The sequence below is a fragment of the Neolamprologus multifasciatus genome, chromosome 9 (genome assembly GCF_963576455.1).
Source record: "Neolamprologus multifasciatus chromosome 9, fNeoMul1.2, whole genome shotgun sequence".
Classification (NCBI taxonomy): Eukaryota; Metazoa; Chordata; class Actinopteri; order Cichliformes; family Cichlidae; genus Neolamprologus; species Neolamprologus multifasciatus.
The window spans coordinates 20,328,789-20,351,457 of record NC_140447.1 but is presented as its reverse complement, the minus strand read 5'-3'; the positions used below and the strand labels follow the sequence as shown (position 1 = coordinate 20,351,457).

At 39.5% G+C, this 22,669-nt stretch overlaps 1 protein-coding gene across 3 annotated transcripts in view; it reads right to left on the bottom strand.

Annotated features, from left to right (window-relative positions):
• Positions 1-15,068, bottom strand: part of rbm33a (RNA binding motif protein 33a) — a 29,405-nt gene extending 14,337 nt beyond the window's left edge. For 2 of the 3 annotated variants that reach the window (XM_085172067.1, XM_085172068.1), the window contains exons 1-10: positions 14,818-15,067; positions 8,771-8,849; positions 8,390-8,438; positions 7,908-7,981; positions 7,494-7,809; positions 5,552-5,704; positions 5,034-5,208; positions 4,640-4,854; positions 2,610-2,928; positions 876-937 (exon numbers count right to left, since the gene is read on the bottom strand). In XM_085172067.1, the coding sequence (XP_085028193.1) occupies positions 876-937; positions 2,610-2,928; positions 4,640-4,854; positions 5,034-5,208; positions 5,552-5,704; positions 7,494-7,809; positions 7,908-7,981; positions 8,390-8,438; positions 8,771-8,849; positions 14,818-14,836 (1,461 nt within the window). In that variant the 5' untranslated portion in view covers positions 14,837-15,067. Of the gene's footprint in view, positions 1-875; positions 938-2,609; positions 2,929-4,639; positions 4,855-5,033; positions 5,209-5,551; positions 5,705-7,493; positions 7,810-7,907; positions 7,982-8,389; positions 8,439-8,770; positions 8,850-14,817 lie in introns of all 3 variants that reach the window. The other variant, XM_085172069.1, reaches the window with a different exon arrangement.
• Positions 15,069-22,669: the final 7,601 nt, after the last annotated feature.

Genomic DNA, 22,669 nt, shown 5'->3' with positions numbered 1-22,669 from the left:
CCTCAAGAAACCGGAATGCTGTGATACTGACACTAAAGGCCAGAAATGTGTGTAAATAAAAATACATTTTTGACAAAGACTGACTACTGTGCAGAGGTCTGGCATCTGGCAGCAGGGTTGTAAAATCACATGAGCTCAATTGGATGCAGCCATTTCCAATGGCTCATTTGCATAAATCCATATAAAAGGCGCTCTCCAGAAAGATGTCAGTCAGTACCAGCACCACCTGATGCCTGAGCATCATTAAGTAGAAGGATGGAGTAACTTAAGGCACCCTGGGTGACTTTCTAGCGAGTCATTTCCTTCAATACAGTAATTACTTTAAAGGCATTTCTGTCATGTCTTGGATGGGCTCTTTGTGAGTGAAATAAAGGACCTTTTCTTTCAGGAAATCACTGACTTAAGATCAGCCCGTCTGACGTGAAATTCTGCCTTTGCAATATGTGGTACACCCGAGCCCATCAAACCACCACCCCGTTTCACTAATTTAGATACTGTTCGAAAAAGGTCTCTGTGCCTTTGGGATACAAACTTGTGGAAAGTGAATTTTAACTGGCAGTATATCCTGGTTTCACAATTCCATTATATGCCAAGCTGGCTAGTCTGAGCCCCAGCCCATCCATAAAGAGCTACTAAGTAAGTCCCGCCACTGCAGCCCCAACCTCTAAAAGTCGACCGCCTAAAGCCCCTATCACGCATTTCCAGTTGTGCAGCCAGGCTCCTATCAGTGTTTACAGATTTGCTTTAACAGTATTTGGCCTGGGCAGACAGTCTAATTGAAGTAATGATATTGCCCTCACTAAAAGGGACGCTAACCGTGTGAAGGAGGAGAGAAAGTGAGGCGAAAGAGAGGTAGAGGAGCAGCTGCTACTCACAGGGAACCTCTGAGGACCCACAGCAGGTCTGGGCTGGCTCTGAGCAGGAGGCATCAAGGGCACTGCAATGAGAGGTAGAAAGAGAGCAAGAGAAGGAGGGGGAGGGGGAGAAAATGAAAATGAGAGGCAGTAGGCAGAGAGAGAGAGAGGGTGGTGATTGTAGAAAGGAAGGAGACCATTAGAAATATCCATGCTAAAGGCTCTTAGTCAGGGGTACATGTTAAATTTTAGCTCAGTGTTGCTGCACAAATCTGCCCCCTCCCCAGTTAGGTACAGACCAGGGAGCTCAAGGAAATAGTAAATACGTGCTTGAATCAACAAATATAAAAGAAGAAATTTCTTATTGTTTGAAATGTTATTTTTTTTAAATGGGATTTTCTTAATAAGCATTGGTGAAACCATATGCCAACATCCAGCACTGGTAAAGAAAATTAAAGTGGAACATATAAACTACACAACACAGATGTACAAAAATAAATAAATAAAATGCACTTGCACACATATGCACACACAATCCTAACCTCAGGCACCCCCAGATCTTCCAGCAAATGCCTTTCTCTTGGGAGCACAGCCCACACTGCACACGCTTTCCTAACACAATTTCAATATCGGCCTGGACAGACAGGCCAGATAACCCATCTCAGTGAATGAATGCATACTTGAGGTATTGTAACACTGTTCATCTTCACTGCCCATACTAACAAATTTAAGTCAGAAAATCTGACAAGACATCTCATCGGGTCATATATGGCAACATTTTGTGAATCTACTCTAAAAAGTGTTTAAATACATTTCCAGCCACCATAAAGAAACATGGCTTAATTTGGGTTTTAGCTTTGTTTTCGCAGCATATGAAAGCCAGGCCAAAGCCCAGATTTTCAACTTCTAGATTAACTTTTATCTTTGTCCTTAATCTGTGTTCATTTCCTGTTTGTAGTAAAGCGTTTTTGTAGTAAAGCACTATACAAATACAGGCCATTTACCATTTTGTTTTGTTTGTTTGTTTTAAATTAAAGATGTCTAATAGTATCCATTGCCAGTTACTGTGGTTTAATAAACAGGCAAATAGATAAAGAGCCTCTTGTAACTTCACTGAGTTTATAAGAAACCATCAGTTACAATTACTACCACGGCCCAAAGATAAAGAACTGACCATCATCACTAATGGGATGGCAGACTGGCTAGGTCGCAGCCTCAGGCGTGTGTGGCTACACTGAGTGGGGGTTCCCTCCCCACCTCACAGCCGAGAGGTTTGCCGGACAAGGACCCGGGGCAAAACAGTGTGTTGCTTACTTGAAGTTTATGCATCGGAAACTGTTCAATAAACTAATTTTTTCCACTTGGAGAATTATTTGCAGACACTGAAGCTACAATAACAAACACTGGAAATGCTAATGAAGTCACCGTTTGACTGACTTTGTGCGCAGGTGGGATTCTCAGTTTCTTGTCAATTTCTCGACTTTTTGTATGTTATGTCTTTGACTCCAAAAGGTTCCACACAACAAATAAGACTCTAAAGCAATGTGGTTTCTTATGCATTAAAACTTGTAAATGTGTATATAATTATGAGAGGTTGGCTTGATCCCCTTGTTAATGGACAGAACTGTTGAATATATAAGTTCTCCAGCAATTTTAGTTTTAACACTAATCCAAAGAAAAACTGAATAAGAGGGAAATATTAAGTTAAATACCAAAAGTCAAACAAAGCACTGGGTTGATGCTGGAGAAAAGTACCTTGAACGGGTGACGTTGCAGGCCCTCTGAAGTGGGGGTTAATGTGGATGTTCTTGGGTTGTGGAGCCTGTTGCTGGTGATGTGGAGGGAAGTTGGGTGGCGGGGAATTCATCAGTCGTGGTGGCGGCTCCATCTGAGGTCGCAGCGGCGGGGAGCGATGAGACATGTGCGGAGGGATGAGGGGCTGAAGGGGCTGCTGAGGAAGCGGACGCCCGTGATCTTGGAAGTGAGGCGGTCCGCTTGGACGTGAGGGGTGGTGCTGCGGGGAATGCAGCTGCTGCTGATGAGACTGATGAGGAGGAAGCATTCGCGAGGACTGCTGTTAATTGGAAAGAGAAAGGAAAGCAGAGAGGAGGGAAAACCAAAACAACCCGTCAAAACACCTTCCGTTCTTTTGGATTCTGTTATGATGCGAGGACACACCAACAAGTCAATTCAACAGCAAGAACAAAGACGGTATGGTAGAAATAGGATGTACGTCTGTTTTCTTTATGCTGGGTTCAGACTGTGATAAGAGCCTGATTGTGGCCTCATACAGATCATGTAGGCTTCACTGTTAATCGAAAACGATAACAATGGATGGAAACTGGAGCAAGTGTCCTGACAACCTGCTATGTCAGAATATTTTGTGAGGTTGACCATTATGAGAAAAGTAAAACAGGTATGATGCTGCCAGTATAGCTCAAGAGATATCCTGTGCAATCATGATTAATAAAGGAGAAACAGCAAGTACTCCGTCATGTCTCTCAGTTACAAAAAGGCAGGTTTTTAATGACTATGATCGCTAACTCTGCCACAGTGACCATCATAACAGGTAGAAATATTTTGCACTGTGAACCCAGCGTTAGATTTCATCAACCTTCATTCAATAAAAATATAAAATCTTTGAAATATGCTACAAAAATTAAGAAAAACAAACAAAGCCAACACTTAAAAGTCATGCCACCTGCTACCACTGGAATATCCCTGCCATCGATGCATCAAAAAAATAATTATATAGTTAGGTGATGTTTCAAATGGGTCCTTGATAATTGGTCAATATGTTTACCGAGCAAACAAACAAACATGCCAGTGACCAAATTAGTCAAATAGTTAAGCCTGACAACTAGAGTGCCTTGTAAAAAGCGCACACTCATTAACGGCAACCAGCAGGATGTTTGTGGTGTTGGCATGTCATCCCTGTGCCATTAAATTTTCATTTCCAGTGTTTACGTTTGGTTTTGAATTTTAAAGCCTATTAACACTAATTAATACAACCTAAAATAATGCAGTGCTGGAGTTGGATTTCATCTAGCCTTGGAAAAGAATCACTTTAATCACAGTCTCAAGCTGTGAACAACGGGGGAAACACCCAACTCATACTTTTATTTGTTGCCTGAAGCCTTGATCTAAAAACGTAAAGAAACCCAACACACCTACACAATTTGTTTTATTTTTTAAAAAAAAGAATAAAATTTTTATTTGATAAATTAATTTACATTGTAACTATTTATATCATATACCAGTGTATAAAAAGGCCCAGGATGTGCTGAAAAAGTATTCGTTACTTGCACATACACATGCATATCATGGTACATGCTCAATGTGACTTTTTCACCAATAATAAATGCATATCGAAAGATTAAATGGTTGGAGCTCAGTCCTGTGTAAAGAGCAAACAATTTTTTATAATGCTGTCTAAATGAACAACTGCTAAATCATTTTCTATAATCCATATATCACTGACTACAGGAGAGCAGAGAGTGCTTTGACTTTCTTTCCATGTGTAATCAACCATTGCTGTGGTGCTTTTAGATAGGAAGGAGAGCAGCAGCAAAATAAATACATGTCAAGTACTTAGACACGCTGCCTTGTAACTGTGACGAATACAAGGAGGTAAAAAGTTGAGCCATTTCAAATCATCTTATTCAGTGAAGCCCTCATGCTCCCTTACAGTGAAGTGACACAGTACTGAGTGATGCAATACTCTGTGCAGCCAAATAGGAGAACGGTTTAAAAACATTCAGGTGGATGGCTTGACAGTGCTTTACCTGCATGCCCATGTTTCTCATCGGGGGGAATCTCTGGTCGTTCATTCTTCCTCGGTTTCCTCCTCTATAGTCTCCCATTTCAAACCCTGGGAAGCCTCCTCTTCCTCTGCCTCCTCGTCCCCCACCTCGGCCTCTGCCTCCGTGACGATTTTGTTTCTTCTGCCGTTCTTGCTCCTCGAATTCCATCAAATCTCGCTTGGCCTTCTCTGACAGTTCTGTTTATACGTGGAAAAGGAAAAGGAGGCACTCACACATTAAACTTAAATCAATGGAAGTGTAAGTAATGTAAATGAAGCCTATAAGAGTTTAGAGAGATTCAATGTTTCAGCATCTTTAAGCATTCAGGCTGTCAGTGGATACAGAATAAATTATTCCCAGTAGGAATAATTTGTACCTAGTGTTTCAGGGATGTTCCGCCTTTTGGAGCCTGCATCTGCCAGGCGCACAACAACGCCCTCCTTTCTTTCAGATTTGAACCTTATGCGGCCAGACTCTTCATCTTCCTCGTCTTCTTCATCCGATTCCTCCTTTGTTTCTTCTTCTTCTTCTCGTACAGCCTCATTTTCACCCTGAAGGACATGCTCCGATGTTAGAAGCAGAAGACGTCTCCTATCCTAACATTTGCTTCACCATTTTTACTCTGTGGCTTGCTGTGTTTAATTTCATCATTGGCTTTATTGCATGAAAGGACATCCTAAAATTCATGCTGGTGTTTATTGAATATACACCAACAGTTGGGGGCCAGTAGCCAGAAGGTTAAAGCATATACTCCAATCAAGCTCTATGCATTCCTAGCTAACAAAGCCAGCCCTCAAGCTTGATTGTACCATGTGAAGTTGTTGCACCACTTCTTCATCCTGTTTCAACACTGAAATAAAAACAATGAATCTAAAGAAGCTGGCTTCAGAATACCTCCTCCATGTCATAGACTCGAGTCCCTTCAGCAGTGTCTTCATTCTGCCGATTTCCCTCCACCTCCTCTGTGTCCTCCCCTGCACCCTCCTCCTGCTGGGCTCCATCTTCATCAAGAGGCTCATCACCATAGGGGGTTTCGTATTCTTCATCCTTTAAAGATGAAACGGTTAATATGCATCAATAAATTGACAACAGATTTCTGATTAGGCAATGAGCAAATAATTTTTTATTTTTCCTGTTTCTGTTGAAAATAAAAAAACATTCTGTTTAATAAAAATGCTGTTATAGATTATCTTTTTTTCCCATCACTAAGAGCTGAAATGAACGCAAGAGGTGACATGATGACATACTTTGCAGTGCAGATTGATAAAATTTCAACTTTTCTCATTAAAAAAAGGACAAAAAAATAAATAAAATAAAAATCATACAGAGCAAGCACAATAAAATACTATGGTGAGGTTTTTGGGGAGGCACCAGACAACCCCACCCCTTCCAAACCCAAATTATCATAACAGTAGGAGCAAGGCTTCATTACTATTCCTGACAGCATTTGAAATTCAATGAGATGTAAATGTTTGACATGATATACAGAAATGCAGGCGCAGATAAAAACACTCCTCCCCGCTTCAATGATGGTGAAAATATCATTGACTGACTCCTCACAAATCACTCCGTTACTGTCCACGCCGATTTCACTTCAACCCATGATGCAAACACTGAGCTGTGATCCAAATACACAACTCAGTCAAAAAAAAAAATCAACACACAAAAGGTGCAATATAGCTGGAATATGAGCTGCCAGCGATTCCAGCATCCAAACTGCACAATACCCTCTAACAAATACCAATTGCTGAATAAGGTCAGATTGTATGTCTTGCAGTGATGTTAGGTGATGTTAGGTGTTGTGCTCCATTAACCTGCCAGCAGCAGTGCCACGTAAAAAGGCAGGGGAAAAAAAAGGGGGGGGGGGTATTCCAACCAAACCAGGCGGATGGACAGTAAGCCCCAAGGGAGGCACAAGAACAGCTTAATCCTTTAAACTGTTCCACAAAATGCTCAATGAATACCACAGTGAGCAAAATGTCAAGGCCATGCAGTCTAGTGACCTTGTAAACAGGCATTGCAGATAGCTGAAATACACATCCACACCTGCAGACATCTCCAAAATATCCAATCCAAAATAGGCAGCCACTTGTGCTAAGAAGGTCAACATCTTATCGTTGTTTGGAGAAAGACGGTAGGCTAATATATCTCTGTCAGGTGACAAACACAATCACACCATAGTAAATGGAGCATAACAGACATTTGCACATGGATCTGGTCTTATCTTTGATCCTCTTAGCCCAGGCTAAGAGGAAAGGAAAACGAATAAAAGGGAAACTCACATCAATCATTAGAAAACTGTATGGAGTGTCCTCGGGAAGGTCAATAATCTTTTCACCTGCATGAGACTTTATCAGATCCAGTCTAAAGGCAGAGATAAAAGCCCCCCACATTAACCTCTGCCGATTGGCAGCACATCTCCCTGACACAAAGCAGCTTCTTACTCCCCCAAAGATACAAGGCCCAAGGTCACAATGGCACAGGGATTTGGAGGCGACAGCAGAGCATTACCTCACGCCAAACAAGCTGTCAACAAAACTTTGTCAGCAAGATGGAGAAATTAACTGGCAGGAAGTGATAATGAATCTAATCCTCCCCTGCCAAAAAACACCGACCAACATCTCCTTCTCCTGAATAGATTTTCAATCCTGACTGACCCTGTACTGAGACAAGAAAATTGACATTATCTCTTGGACACAATAGAGCTGGGCAGAAAAGGGGGGGAGAAGTGTGTGTGTGTGTGTGTGTGTGTGTGTGTGTGTGTGTGTGTGTGTGTGTGTGTGTGTGTGTGTGTTTAGGCATAGATTTGAACAACTGAGGAAATGTGAGAACTCACTTGAAATTCACCATCAATAGGCTCATTGATTTGGATGTTTAGCACACCATCCTGATAGTCGTCGTCAGCCTCTGCTGGCTCTCCGGCGTAACCCATTTGGCCTTCGGAAATCTCTGCGCCATCTTCTTGGCCATATTCCTCTGTATATGCCTCATCCTCTTGCTGGTACTCTTCCGCCTCCTCCACATCCCCTTCTTCACAGCCCTCTGCACCGAGGTTCACAACGTCATCGGTATAGTCTGCTTCCTGTGAGTTGTCCTGCTGGTCATAGGATGTGCCCAGGGTATATGTGGCATTGAGGCTGATATTCTGACCACTGAGAGGAAGTGAAAACATTTTTAACATCCCATAAAACAGAAATGAGGGATGATGGAAGTCTAAGCAAAGATGAGGACACAGATATAAGTGGATTACCTTTGATCTACGTCTTCATCATCACTTCTGAGAAGATCATCATTCAGCTCTTCATCTGACATTTCTGATGGATTCTGAAACAAACAAACAAACAGGACCATTATGGTGTTTAACATACTGTTCTTTAGACGTGTGCGTGTGTTGGTGTGTCTGTTTAAGGTGTGGGGGCAGGGGACCACCTCCAACCCCAAAGGATGCTCTATTCCCATGTGGTGAAGGCAATCTGGACAGGTCAACAGAGTGCTTTTTTGTCCACTGTACTTCCTCCTGGTTCACATCAACAATTCCCCCTGTGGAGGAGCCACCTGCTACAAATCCACTGATCGCATCACTTTCTAAATGTTCCACAAACACCATCAACTAATGTTTAGGATGTTGTTTTCCGGTTTTTAAGCAGAGAAACCATACCAACAGCTTGGCACAAAGCACACACAGCAAAAAAAAAAAAAAGTGACTTTTAAAAGCTTTTAGCTTATTCTTACCTTTTTACCTGACAGCCAGTCCTCTTCCAACAAATCCTCTTCCAAATCACTTTTGTGGCAAAAAGACAAACAATGACAGGTGAGTAGAGTTAGACATCAGCATGTTACTTAATACTGCCTTATATAATACTGTCAACTCTCTATTCAACTAGCAAGTTAAACCTGTTTAGGTAAACTCTTCTTAAAAGATATATATAGAATTCTCAACTTTTAACAATAACAATATTATTGCAATAAAAGATAAGTAATTTCAGTAGCATCTTGACCAATACAAGGGATGTAAAAGTTCTAAAACACAGGCCAAAATCCATTACAGACATTTCAATGATAACAGCAGGTTGTGCCATTTAATACAATAAAGAGATGGATGAAATAGTTTACCTCTCAAGATCATGATCTTCACCTCTCCTTCTGCGTGACCGCTCAGCACCGGGTTTGTCATATTCATCAAAGTCAAAATCTGCAAAAAGGACAGTTGTGCTTAAAAATTAGCTCTAACAAGAGCAACGTAAAATACTAACAGAAGGCTCCCACATGGACTTAGAGGTGGGTGGTAGGCGGCAAGCAGGATAGTGGCTCGAGCCACTTTTTTATCATTTGTGCAGATCTGTTAAGACCAAATCACATGCGGCGTCAGTAAGATTTAACAATGAACAATCACGTCGTTACACATTAAGCAGGATAAAAATCACTCCATGAAAAGATAAACCCAAAAATAAATATATCTGCATTTTCAACATGATTTGGGAAATCTGGCACCGGCTTAAAATAACTACAAAATATATAAAAATTAGTTTTAAGGTGAGACATAACCCACATTTCCTTCATATGCCATAGGCCTATTATTCTCACTATGATGCTTGTTTTAGTGGGACCGTGTATCCGTTAAAAATGGAGGAGGCTCCTTGCCTGTACAATTAAACTTTTACGTTTACTTTGCAAATGTTGGTCAAAAACACTGAAGACTAGTGTCTCTTTTCTACCAGCCATGATGCAACACTTGAGCTGAACGTCGAGCCACACATGAATTTATGTCTTGGCAGGACTAACGCAGATGGGCATGTTTCTCCACCATCATGTTAAAGCTGATTTGTAGTAAATCAAAATATATTAAAATATTTAAATGTTGGGTTGGAAACTAGCGCTTTTAAGAAGATATATTTTATGTATCTTAAAGCTAAGAAATTCCTTTAATATGTAAAGCATTAGACTAACATTATGGAATCGGGCTCCACAATTAATTGAATTTTAATCTCGATCACCATTTTGGCTTCCCCCAATTAATTGAAATTGATCAAGCGACACTGAAAACGCGTGCTTCCCCAATGGAACACAAAGCAGAGGCAAATCAAGTGCTTCCTAAATCAGCACCTGACCACGTGCCTGCATGTGCCAATCACAGCTGTTCCCTGTGCAACAAAGCTTCAATTTTCCTGGACTAGTCTGGACAAGTAACATAATGTTAAAAGACAGAAATACAACAAACTTCAAATGTCTAATACAGCAGGTGGTGAAGAGAACATCATTTGTTCTTTGGAAATACTTTGGATTTAAGGCAAATTTTGTCAACCAACCAGCAACACAATGAACTTATTCAACTCCCTTAAAACACACCACAAACTGCACTGCAATGAAGGCCGAGGGAAAAAGCAATGGGTGCTACCGTGACTCGTTCAACGTTAACTCAGACATCCATGAAAGTGAGCCTGTGCAGTGCATCAGTTTCCATCCAGCTCACAAAAATACACTGAAAAACCAATGCAATCACATTTAGCCAAAATAAGCACCCAATAAACACTTTACATAATGAAAGCTTCAGGGAAATGATACATTTACTGGACTAAAGATAGGCTACCCCTCAGCGCAATCATTTTTCCAAAGTAGCAAAACCTGCGCTATATGCAAACAATCAAAGGATAAATAAAGAGGAATCTCTTTTAAAGTACTTTGCTACAAGTTTTAGTCATATCCATCGCCCAGGTTTGATTAATGGAATGAAAGACTTTATATTTTCCTTCTAGGAGATGCACTTGAGTCAAGTCAATAAACACCTTGTCTGAAAAGCTTCTTTAGTTACCTGAAATGTAGCACAGTGTATTTTTCCTCAATAAAAGCAATAATCAAATGATTGTCCATATTTTTATTATTTATTTTTTTATTATTTTGGCCATAATTGTGCAGCCCTGCAACAGACCATGTGCTTTTCACAATCTGAAATGCCCCTAAACTGCAAACACCCTGCTGCACATGCTCCTTACCCCAACAAACTGCCGTTGTTGTTGCAATGACATGTGTATCAAAAGCCTATTAAGCAAACTGATCAAACTCTTCGAAGCCTTTCTCAGAAAGAACACAGATCGTCTATCATGGACGATCTTAATTTGTCACAGTAGCCAATTCAGGCAAACCAACTTTATTTATATAGGAATAGGTTAAAAAATACACATAATACAAAGGAGTGCAGTGTACAATGATGTGTACTCAATAAGCGATGGGCCTCATGTGTCAATAAAAAGGCACAGTTATCTGATAAGTTTAAAGGCAGTGATCAATAACCGGATTTTAGGTTTTGTTTGAAAATGGCTAGCACTGAAGCAGATTTGGCCTCCATTAAATCAATAAAAGTTCCGTTCAAACGTTATAGACCTTGATGCAACTGGGGTAAAACTCACTGCAGCAACATGATCAATGAATGTCAAAGCAGCTGAGATGTTAACCACTCTGATCAGAACTTTCAGAATTAAATCAGAGATAAAAGAACACAGATTAAATTATGTGGGCTCACCTAAATCTGAAGAACTCAATTTTAGCAGGTTTTCCAAACAGCCTTGAATAGAATCTGTCAGGCTCATTCTATTCAAGATAGCATCCCTACACTTAGAACACAGCAAATGAGGCAAAATGCAACCTCTGATTATCTGAAAGCCAGACACCATATGAGCAAAAAAGGGACGGATGCTCAAAATACTGACAAATTGAAATTGTTTAAATTAGGGATGCACTGACTGATCAGCCAGGGATTGGAATCAGTGCATTTTCAGCATTGTAAGCCCTATGTCCAATTACCAGCCAGTGTGTTTCATACAGGCCACATACTAAAATTCCTATTAACATGCAAGCGCTTCAGTGTGAGTGAAAACCAAAAGTTCATCAAAGTAAGGCACGAAACTAGCACGAAAACATTTGTAACAACAAACTTAATAAGACACTTAAAACACCCTCACATAAACATTTTAAAGAAGCTACAAAAGGCAACTAAAGCTAAAGCTATCCAAATCCATCCAGCTATCCATCAATCCAAAGACATCAGAGCCAGTCACAAAGCAGAAGCCTTGGTATGAGAGAAAAATGTCAGTGTCCCGTTAGCAAAAGTTGATTTTTCTTTGTGCACGCTATCAATTATACCCCTTAGAAAGAAAATCCGGATTGGCAAAAGCTGATAATGAAAGGTCACACACTAATAAATAAATAAAAATCAGACTCAACCAAGAAAATTGCGATCTCTACTTTGATTCTAAGACGGGTGGATATAACAATGTGCTCTGCTCTGCTGACTTCGACAAAACTGGAAGAGGCTCAGGTAATTTAATTGTGATTTAAATATCAAGTTTAGCTCATGGGCGTCCTTCTACATCCATGAACCTTTCTCGCCTCTACCCATCTCGAGCAGACTATCCTTCATGACCCTCCCCAAAACTAAGGCTGGTGCTCCCTGACAGACAGTCGAGCATAAAACTTTTATCTGGTAAATTACACGATGTAATTCAGAATAATTTTCTGTTTTATCAGTAAAGTGTTAAAAGCTACACAGCATGGCGGGAGTCACTGGTGACGGTGGGAAGTCGGGTGTATCAGTAGTGAGAACGCTTTGCACCTTCAGAGTATTCAAACAGAATGAAGCAACACATCACGTCTTTCCCTCCAAAAATAATTCCAATAATTAATAAAGATAAAGCGAATGGAAGCATGTCGGCCAACAGCAGCACAGCCAACCATTAAAAACAAGTTTAACAATGAACTCCCACTGGCAGACATTTTCATCTTTCACAGAACCTACTACCTTGTCTACAGTCTATGGCAACGTCAACCAGAGAGCCACTTGTGCTATTAAGTACCTAACAACTGTTGCAGGAAGCATGTGTCACACATAAACACACACAAGGCATGACATGCAGGTTTCCCCCAGCAGTGTGCTCAGAGGTTAATAACTGTGTGTCAGTGATGCAACAAGAACTATATTCAAAACCCTGAAAATAATGTAGCAAAATTTAATTAACCTATTATCAATTTTAATTTTTACATTTGCACATTTTCTGTTCTGGCAAAGGTTTTTCTACTCAAAGGGCAAATTAGCAGCTTTAAAGTGGGTTCTTGAATCTGGTTTGCCTAATAATTCAGTCTCTGCTCATCTAATTATTCTGTATCTGTGCTTTCAGCTCGAAAATCTACTCTGACAGTAGAGCCTGATAAAGCTGCCATTTTTAAATAACATCCTAGAAAAGCAGCCATGCACTGAGCATGGGATTTCAACAGAAAAACTGTTGTACAGTTGACCACCATCAGTGTCAACAATAATTATGTATGAGTCAGTTGTTTAATGGACTGTTAAAGGCACGAATCACAAACTCTTACATTTGGCATTGAAGTTAGGCTAAAAAAGTTTCTGCATTCATGCAGTGCAGGAGAATAACTGGTTAATTTAACATATGAACTTGACAAAAAGAAAAGCCATAGCATTCCAGTATGCTCATGCTGTCAGAAATGGTAATCAAAATAAAATATCTAAGTGTGATTACTTGCTAAGTCACGTACAGCCAAAAATACAGCCAGAGCTGGCCCATAAAGGCAAATAAAATAACCCATAAGAAGAAGTAGATGGAAAAAAACAAACAAACAAGTAAAAAACAAAACATAAAATCTGTTTTTGGTAAGAAATCTCATGTCTAAAGCCTGTAGTGGCTCTTTACTGCTGTTTAACAAAGTCCCAATACAGTGTGTTTCATCATGACTTGTTCAGTGGTGCATATCAGACAGCTGGCAAGATGTGGTCTTATTTAAACACTATAATATTTGATTTAAATTGTATTTATACAGGGCCAAGTGACAACAACAGTCGAATCAAAGCAAGTTATATTGTATGGTAAATGCCCTACAATAACAGAGAGACCCCAACAAACAAACAACCACCCTTTAAGCAAGCACTTGGCAACAGTGGGGAAAAAGAAAGCAGGAAGAAACCTCTGCACAAGTAGGCTCAGGAAGTGGAAGCCATCTGTTGCAACTGGTTGCAATATTTTTTATTTTAGGCTGCCGCCAAGTCGCAATTCAGTCATCCAGTGTGAGGTCCTTCATCCAAGTCAGTATGGCCTCCTAAATGTAGTCTGCCAATGTAGTAGCAGAACTGATGTGCAGAAAATAGGATTGCAGCTGTTTGGTGCATTATCATCCTCTTATTTATACTGAATAAAGTGACATTTTTAACTGCCCCCTCCAGCAATCTCTTAGAGATGCAATCTCTGTATGGGTTTTATTTGAGGTAAAAGCCATTGGTCAGTCCGGCCTTGGGGTCCCAACCAATTCCAACATCCAAATGATCCCAATTTTGTTCAAGTGTTTAGAGTCTGGTGCCTGTATTTTACCGCTTGTAATCAAATGTATTAACTCTTACTGTAATTGTGATCGTAAGATGGCCTCTACAAAGCAATGCTATCCAAACACAACGTAGGAATCACTGTGGGGATATACGGACCGCGTTAACTGCGTCATAGTGCCCTTATAGACATATGCAGTTGTGAGTATAGCTACGATACTGGCGAAAAAGCCATAGAATAACAGCCAGGTAGTTAGGTGCATAATCAGTGTTAATCATCCATAAGAGTTGGGGGGGGGGGGAGAAGACTACCTTGAGCTATCAAAATTAGCTATCGATAAAAGCGCTACTGCGATCAAAAAGGGGAAAATACCTGATTAGAGAACAATTATATCTGCTTTAAAATTCAAGAGAAGGCAAATAGGACCCATGGCTTAAATTATATTATGCTTAGCTATTCAGGAATCAAGGTTTTTTTCAATCCCACCAGATACCAGACTAGCAGCGAGCGTATTTGCTAATAATGTTAGCAAACAGGCCAAAAAAGAAATTCAACGCTAATCAGCGCTTGACTTTGTCCTCAATGTATTAACAATAGCTTTGGGAATTATGCACAGCTGGAGCGTATTACAAATTTAAACTTGTTGAGTTAACGTTGTGTCCGGTATTTTCGTCTGCTTATATTCGTTTTCGTTTTACAAAGCTGGTTTAGCTACTGGCTAGCGTGCGGCCTTCTCTCATTGAAGCCGTCTGTTGACAGTACGAACGAGCTAAGTTAGCCTCAGAGCTAAGTCAAGCTAACTTAGCACTATCGACAAAATGAACTGATATTACTCACCCTGGTCGTTGGATGACATGATGCAAGGCCCGTCCCGCTTACAGTGTAATTACTGTACTGCAGAGTGCATTTAATCTTCAGTACTTCACCATTTTCATGGTTTAAAATATCAGACTGGCAAGAGCTTCTATGCGGCAATGACTTCAGATCCCGACCAGGATACAAGCATGCTAGAGATGGGTTTGCAGCGATGATGCATTGTGGGTGGGGAAAGTCCAGCTCCCTGGATCGGTTTGCTGCAGGAAATCGAGCTCTCTCCGTAGACATATGTTCACCCTCTACTACTAGGCTACATGCAAGATGAGGGAGGGATATTTACTTTACATCTGGATAAGGTATGAAGTTGACTTTGTATTAGTTCTACAAAAAGCATACATCATTAACACAATAATAAATCTGAATATTATGTGGCATATTGGTAAGTAAGTGTATTACCTATAAATTCAAAGTGACCTTTTCAGCCTTTTTTTCAGGTTAGGGCAGCTGTGGCTCTGGAGGTAGAGCGGGTCTACCATCAGGCTGGTGGTTTGATTCCCAGCACTTTTAGTATGCATGATTTACTGTGGATACTGAACCCGCAGTTTCCCCCGAGTGTGAGCGTGTGAATTCTTAAAAGTCATTAGGCATAGAAAAAACGTGTGTGTGTGTTTGAATGGATGAATAAGGACTGCAGTAAGAAAGCACTTTAAATGCTCAAATAGAGTTCTGCACTACATATGTACCAGCTCATTTACAAAATTCAGTACTATACAAAACTTTATTGAAAAGTATAAAATGAAGGGTACATTGCACTGCAATACCTTTAATCTATCCTTCTTTTTGTAGTTAAGCATCATCCACAGAGGAAAAAGAAATGCACATTTTAAGTTCCTATGCGCTCTCTGTTCTTTAAATGTTTTCTGCTTCTTTCCCCCACAGCTTTAAACATTCATGGTACTCATTCAATTTTTAATAATCATTTAAGAATGAACATGCTTTAGCTGGATTAATCCTGCCCTCAAACCTCTCCTTGTAATGTTTTTCCAAGGTATGAAAAATTAGGATTTCCACCTGTGTTGGGGAACTACTTGCACTAATGGAAGGATAATGTTATAGAAACATAATGGTTTTTGTCATGCATTATTTCGGCAAGGCTGATGAGGTTTTTATAACACTTACACCAGTGGTAATCCTGTTATAAATAAAGCCTTTTTTAAATTCTAGTTTTGCAGTTTTATTTTTCTAATTTCAAAAAATACATTTTAAAACCAAAACTTTTATCTTCCTTTTTGCTATAAAAAGCACACCTGTACTCTTGCACAATATCAAAGCTTTAGTGGAGACTGTTCCCTAAAAGGGACAGTCGTGCTAGGTACTTCCTTTTCCTTTTGTCAAGTCTCAATCAACTCGCTGATAACTTTGCTCCCTAAAGGAAGAGTAGACAGGTTCTGCACTAAGAAAAAACAATGAGTAACAACAAAAACCAGGAGTCTTTTTTCTGATTGAATCTGAAACTTGGAAAAGGAAACCAATTCAGTCCCCTGCTCAGCTGAATATGCTATTTTGCACACATAAAATCATGAAGAACAAAATAAATACTTGCTATCTTTAGAAAGGAAACAACCTCAGGCATTCAAAAGTTTGTATTTATTGTCTTGACATGAGATTTTTTTCAATACAGAGAAGAGATCACAAACTGGCTTAGAACACTTGAAACTCATCAATAATACAAAATACTCTGGTTGTTAATTGGATTCCATATGTTTCAGTGCCACATAAATACATTAACACCAGAACAGAGAACAAAGAAAAACTTCTTTCCATTGGTCAGCTTTATGCTAGTGGGTGAAGTTTGTCCTTAGGGTGTCTGCTAGAAAGCCTCAAGGCAGAAGACTTTATGAGGTCTATGGTAAGCTAGTATAAAAAGTGAAACGTGTTGGAATAGGGAGGAGGTAAGGGTGGATGAATGGGCAGAGCACAAGACTTTCTCCTAGGAGACACCTGGAGTTTGTGTCCCATGTGAAACCAAGAGTCAACTTTGGCCTTTGTTAGGCTTTGTTTTCAGTTGTATTTTAGTTTAAACACAGGCGTAACAACTCTATAATGGGCCTGGGGCAGATATTTTTTGGGCCCTTACTGCCACCAGAGCAAAAACACCATCTCACATTCTCTCTATATTTCTCAATAATCAATACAATACAACATCATTCTAGCTTTTGAACAGCACTGTGGACAGAAGCTGCACTCAGAAGTCGGAGAATGGACACATTTAGTGCTCGTTTAGTGCTATAAACTCGACTAGTTAAAGTGACATGAAGACAACTGTATTACTATAAACATGGAACAAAGGAGAGAAGCCCATTAACCACATTCAACAATCATTTCCAGTCGACCAGCTTCTAGATGTATTTTCACATGCAGGTGGTAATAATGTTTCAGTCATTTAGAAAAAGAACTTTATCTTAGCAACACATTGATAACACTGCTCAAATACAAAGTCTATCATCCTGCTCTCTTCTCTCCTTCCTCTTCTGAGCACCACATTTTTACTTTGGCTTGCTAAATATAATTTATAATGCTGCTATGCTGACAAAGTCCTCTATAGTACAGCCTACAGAAAACTTGATGTCAACAAGTTCGTGCACATCATCCATGGGCACCAAGGTCAAAAGACAAGTAAAGTATTTCCCAGCATATTTGTCACCAAGACTTTTCAGAAATTCAATTCATAAGGAAAATGTATATTATATAAATCAAGTTAGGCCTCTGTTCACAAGATAGAACCATGGCTTAAACATACTGGTAAAACATTTATAATAGAACAAAGCAAAAGATCATGATATGAGCTGTGGAAGTTTGTGGGGTTCTCTTCCTCGGTCTTTACGCTGTACAGGCTCCAGTGATTCTTTTAAAAAGCAGCTGAAGACATTTCTATACAGACAAGCTTTTAATTCATTTGTTGTTTTATTTTTTCATTTTATTGTCTTATATTTATTTCTGGTTTTATTGTAAAACACTTTGTGATTTATATCTGTGAAAAGTGCTATTTATATACATTTTACTTACTTTTACTTACTTATGAGTTAAAATAAATCCTTTTATAGTCAGTAGCAAAAGTACCTTCATCAAATTAACTGTCTATATGTAGGAAAACTTAAAGGTAAGCAGCTTTACATTGTTTCATGGTTCAGCCAATAGAATTCATATTTGTCATATTCTATTTGAAAAACATAAAAAACTCAACAACTTATGGCAACGGATATTTAAGATTCTGCACAGTATCTATGCCAATGATCAAACAAAGAATGAGAACAAAAGCTCAGAGTTCCTCGAACTGTTTCCCTTCTATTGAAGCATTTAGATGACACTTGGGTTGATTTGATCTGCTCATCAAAGACTTGTTTAAGTAGCCATTATTCACTTGTTATAAATATGACTTCCCCCTATTTTACAAAAGAAACTTGATTATTACCTATCATTATATGTCAGATATTGTCAGACTAACAGATATTAAGAGAGTAAGTAAAGTAAAGTAAAGTAATATCAGCAAGACCAAAAGCTCAATGAAAGCTTTAAAACAAAAATTATGCCAATTGCAGAATTTGATAAACAAAGGATGCAAGACTCCAGTCAGAAAAAGAACTGCCATGGTTACTGTTGTGGTTATCTTGATAGTGGTCTCTGAACCAAAAAGGGAACAAAAAGGCCAGATGGATGATTGGATTAAAACACAGTATTTCAAAGTGAGTGAATTGAAAAGAGAAAATCTATTTACTGATCACTTAAGTTAGAGATTAGCGTATCAGTATCATAAGTGTGTAAGACATGGTAGGAATAAGTAAATCTGAGTGTATCTTTTCTCTGGAGTTGCACTGAGTTGTACTGACTTTCACCGAAGAGAAGTGGCTCATTCTTCAAACATGCGACAGCCTCTAGTTTGCATGTTTATGGAGAAGCAGGATTCACGCCCTAAATACACCTAAAAGCTATGCAAGGGCCTGAAGTAGGGCTGAATGTTCCTCCACATTCAGCCTAACAATTTAGCTAATTGTTAGCTAAGTAGAAATTGTTAAGTTACTGTTATTACATATTATGCCAAATATATATATATATATATATATATATATATATATATATATATATATATACATACATACATATATACACACACACACACAGTGGGGCAAAAAAGTATTTAGTCAGCCACCGATTGTGCAAGTTCCCCCACTTAAAATGATGACAGAGGTCAGTAATTTGCACCAGAGGTACACTTCAACTGTGAGAGACAGAATGTGAAAAAAAAATAAAATCCATGAATTCACATGGTGGATTTGTAAAGAATTTATTCGTAAATCAGGGTGGAAAATAAGTATTTGGTCAATAACAAAAATACAACTCAATACTTTGTAACATAACCTTTGTTGGCAATAACAGAGGTCAAACGTTTCGTTCTTCTTCCTCCAAACACGACGAGTTGAGTTTATACCAAAAAGTTCTACTTTGGTTTCATCTGACCACATGACATTCTCCCAATCCTCTGCTGTATCATCCATGTGCTCTCTGGCAAACTTCAGACGGGCCTGGACATGCACTGGCTTCAGCAGCGGAACACGTCTGGCACTGCGGGATTTGATTCCCTGCCGTTGTAGTGTGTTACTGATGGTGACCTTTGTTACTTTGGTCCCAGCTCTCTGCAGGTCATTCACCAGGTCCCCCCGTGTGGTTCTGGGATCTTTGCTCACCGTTCTCATGATCATTTTGACCCCACGGGATGAGATCTTGCGTGGAGCCCCAGATCGAGGGAGATTATCAGTGGTCTTGTATGTCTTCCATTTTCTGATGATTGCTCCCACAGTTGATTTTTTCACACCAAGCTGCTTGCCTATTGTAGATTCACTCTTCCCAGTCTGGTGCAGGTCTACAATTCTTTTCCTGGTGTCCTTCGAAAGCTCTTTGGTCTTGGCCATGGCGGAGTTTGGAGACTGACTGGTTGAGGCTGTGGACAGGTGTCTTTTATACAGATGATGAGGTCAAACAGGTGCCATTCATACAGGTAACGAGTGGGGGACAGAAAAGCTTCTTACAGAAGACGTTACAGGTCTGTGAGAGCCAGGGATTTTCCTTGTTTGAGGTGACCAAATACTTATTTTCCACCCTGATTTACGAATAAATTCTTTACAAATCCTACCATGTGAATTCATGGATTTTTTTTCACATTCTGTCTCTCACAGTTGAAGTGTACCTTTGGTGCAAATTACTGACCTCTGTCATCATTTTAAGTGGGGGAACTTGCACAATCGGTGGCTGACTAAATACTTTTTTGCCCCACTGTATATATATATATATATATATATATATATATATATATATATATATATATATATATATATATATATACATATACATATATATATAATATTACATATAATATGTAATAACAGCAGCTTAACAATTTCTATTTAGCTAACAATTAACTAAATTAATAAAATGGCCACATATTGATATTCATCTTCCAGCGTGTCCTGACTGTGAATATTTTTAACATTAGCTAAGTCAATATATTGAAGACATCGCTTATATCCCCCCCTTTTTTAACATTTAGGGTTGGGGTTTGGACATTTCTGCTGTTTGGCTGTTGACATGAATGAGAAAGGATGGGGAGGAGTAGTTTGAATGCTCTTCTTCCACATGGTCCTAGTGCATGCAGTGTCTCCCTGGTTGTTAAGTATTACATTTGTTTATAGACTGTAAGTAGTAGAGGGGTCCAATTCTGCATTTCCTCTTTGTACGTATACCCCACCGTCTACCACTTTTTAATAACAAGCCTAAATTTGACTGTACAAAAATCAGTCAGGGTCCATAGATGGTCATTGTTTCTGGAATTTCTCCAGTGGGGGTCTCTGATCTGCTTTGCAGTCCAATTTTATGTTTTGATATCTGGAGGTGGCATCTGAATGTGCAGAGCTTCTCTCACTCACATGAGTTGTAGCTTTACTTTCCCCTGCAGGCAGGTATCATGACTCATCAGATCTGTTATTTGCTGCAAAGCTGTCAAAGTTAAAAAACAAAAAAACAAGTGCTTGGTTTTCAGTTTTAATGTAACAGAGTACAGCGGTCATGTAAATGCTTGTCCTTTTCAAATGGTCGCTTTGGCTGAAATTCAAAATCTGGCCTTATCTTTATTCATTTCACTCCTTTGATTTTTCTTCCCTGTAAGGTCACAGCCTGCTTATCTCAACGCTATTTTTTTTCCCTCTTTTGTGCTTAAGTCTGGGAGTCAAAGTTTCGTCTGAGTCTGGCCGTTAGACTACAGCAGAATTCTAACCCCCAAATTCCTCTTGGGCTGACAAACGTCAACAAAGACCCCGAGAGACACCAAAGAGAGGTGAGCAGTGAACTGAAGCCTCATTGTATTGGCTCATTATGGGGTCCCGCAGTGAGGAAGAAGCTATTTTGTAGCACCACAAGGTCAATATCTGAAAGCCAGGGTGATGGAGGGGATATGCTGTGAGATTTTTAATTTGAGAAAGTGTAAAGGGACTTTGTTAGTGAAATATAGTCGGTGAATTCTAATAGACTGCAGCTACTGATAGACAAAATGCGGACTTTGCCTTTTTTTCTTTTAAACTAATATGAAAAACTGTTTATCCAAAGCATTGCAAATTTGCAGACACACCCAATACTGTGCTGAAATTTAACAAGCCCATATTTGTAATAGTTTGCAAGTTGGAACCAAAATTGTATCTGGCAAGACCCATTGCAGGTGCTTTTATAGCCCATAACATGCTTTCTGACATTATAAAGGTCTGGTGTTTCAGCCTCCCAACCTCTGCAGGTGCAGTCCATATCAATACATATATTCCACACCTCATTACATGTTCACTCACAACATCTGTTTTCAAAGCTGTATAAGATATTTCTATGCTCCATGGATCTACTTTCCCAGGAATTTTGATTTTACTTCCAAATAGATTTGAAAAGGGGACCTGTCACACTCTATTATGCTGACCTCAATGATTCTGTGCTCTGTCCAAATCCAGCGGTTTTCCATAACAATGCAAATTACAGGGTGCAAAGCCGAAGGAGACAAGACTTGTTATTCTCCACCCAAAGGACAGAGGTTCTTTACAACAAACTCGCCTGTATGCCTTGTGTAGACTTTGACAGAATATAAATGCCAACCTGGAAGTTGTTTTGTGCCAGACAATGAGTTTTAGATGTCAGTTCATAAGGATCAGCAGCTGTCTGGAGAAAGTGATGCTAAGGCTGTGGGATGGGGTGGGGTGGGCTGTAATGGTCTGTAGGAATATTTTTGTGAATGAATGAAACTTTGAAAGAAAGAAAAAAAAAAAAAAATCAGCCGAGACCTTCTGATGCTGATTTGAAGGTTCAAATTGGTTCAGTTTTCTCAATAAGGGGAAAGTCCTTGGCAACATGGAAACTATTAGGGTTAATGTATTCAACAACTTTCTTTTTCATCTTGTGCATAAAATCAATAACTCTAGCATTATGCAGACCATATCTATCAAAGCTGTCTGGCCTTTATATGTATTTAAACATCTATCTATCCATCTTGAGGAACATGCTACATTTTTTAAAAAGGGTATGAATGATTTTAACTGTCTTAACCCTAAAATGTTAACTGTTTTAGACTATATGCTTTTTCTTGAGTACACAACACCATGCATCTGTGCCTTTTTCCCAGCGTGGATAGGCTGCAGTCAGTGACCCACATCTCAGCGCAATGAACTGCTTAACTCAGACTGTTGTTTTATTCAGTGCACTGTCAACAGACGGCTGAGGAGGAGGACGGGCGGGGCTTACGCTTATGGTCCATTATTATTGGACACTAGATTCGACTCGTCTTGCCCAT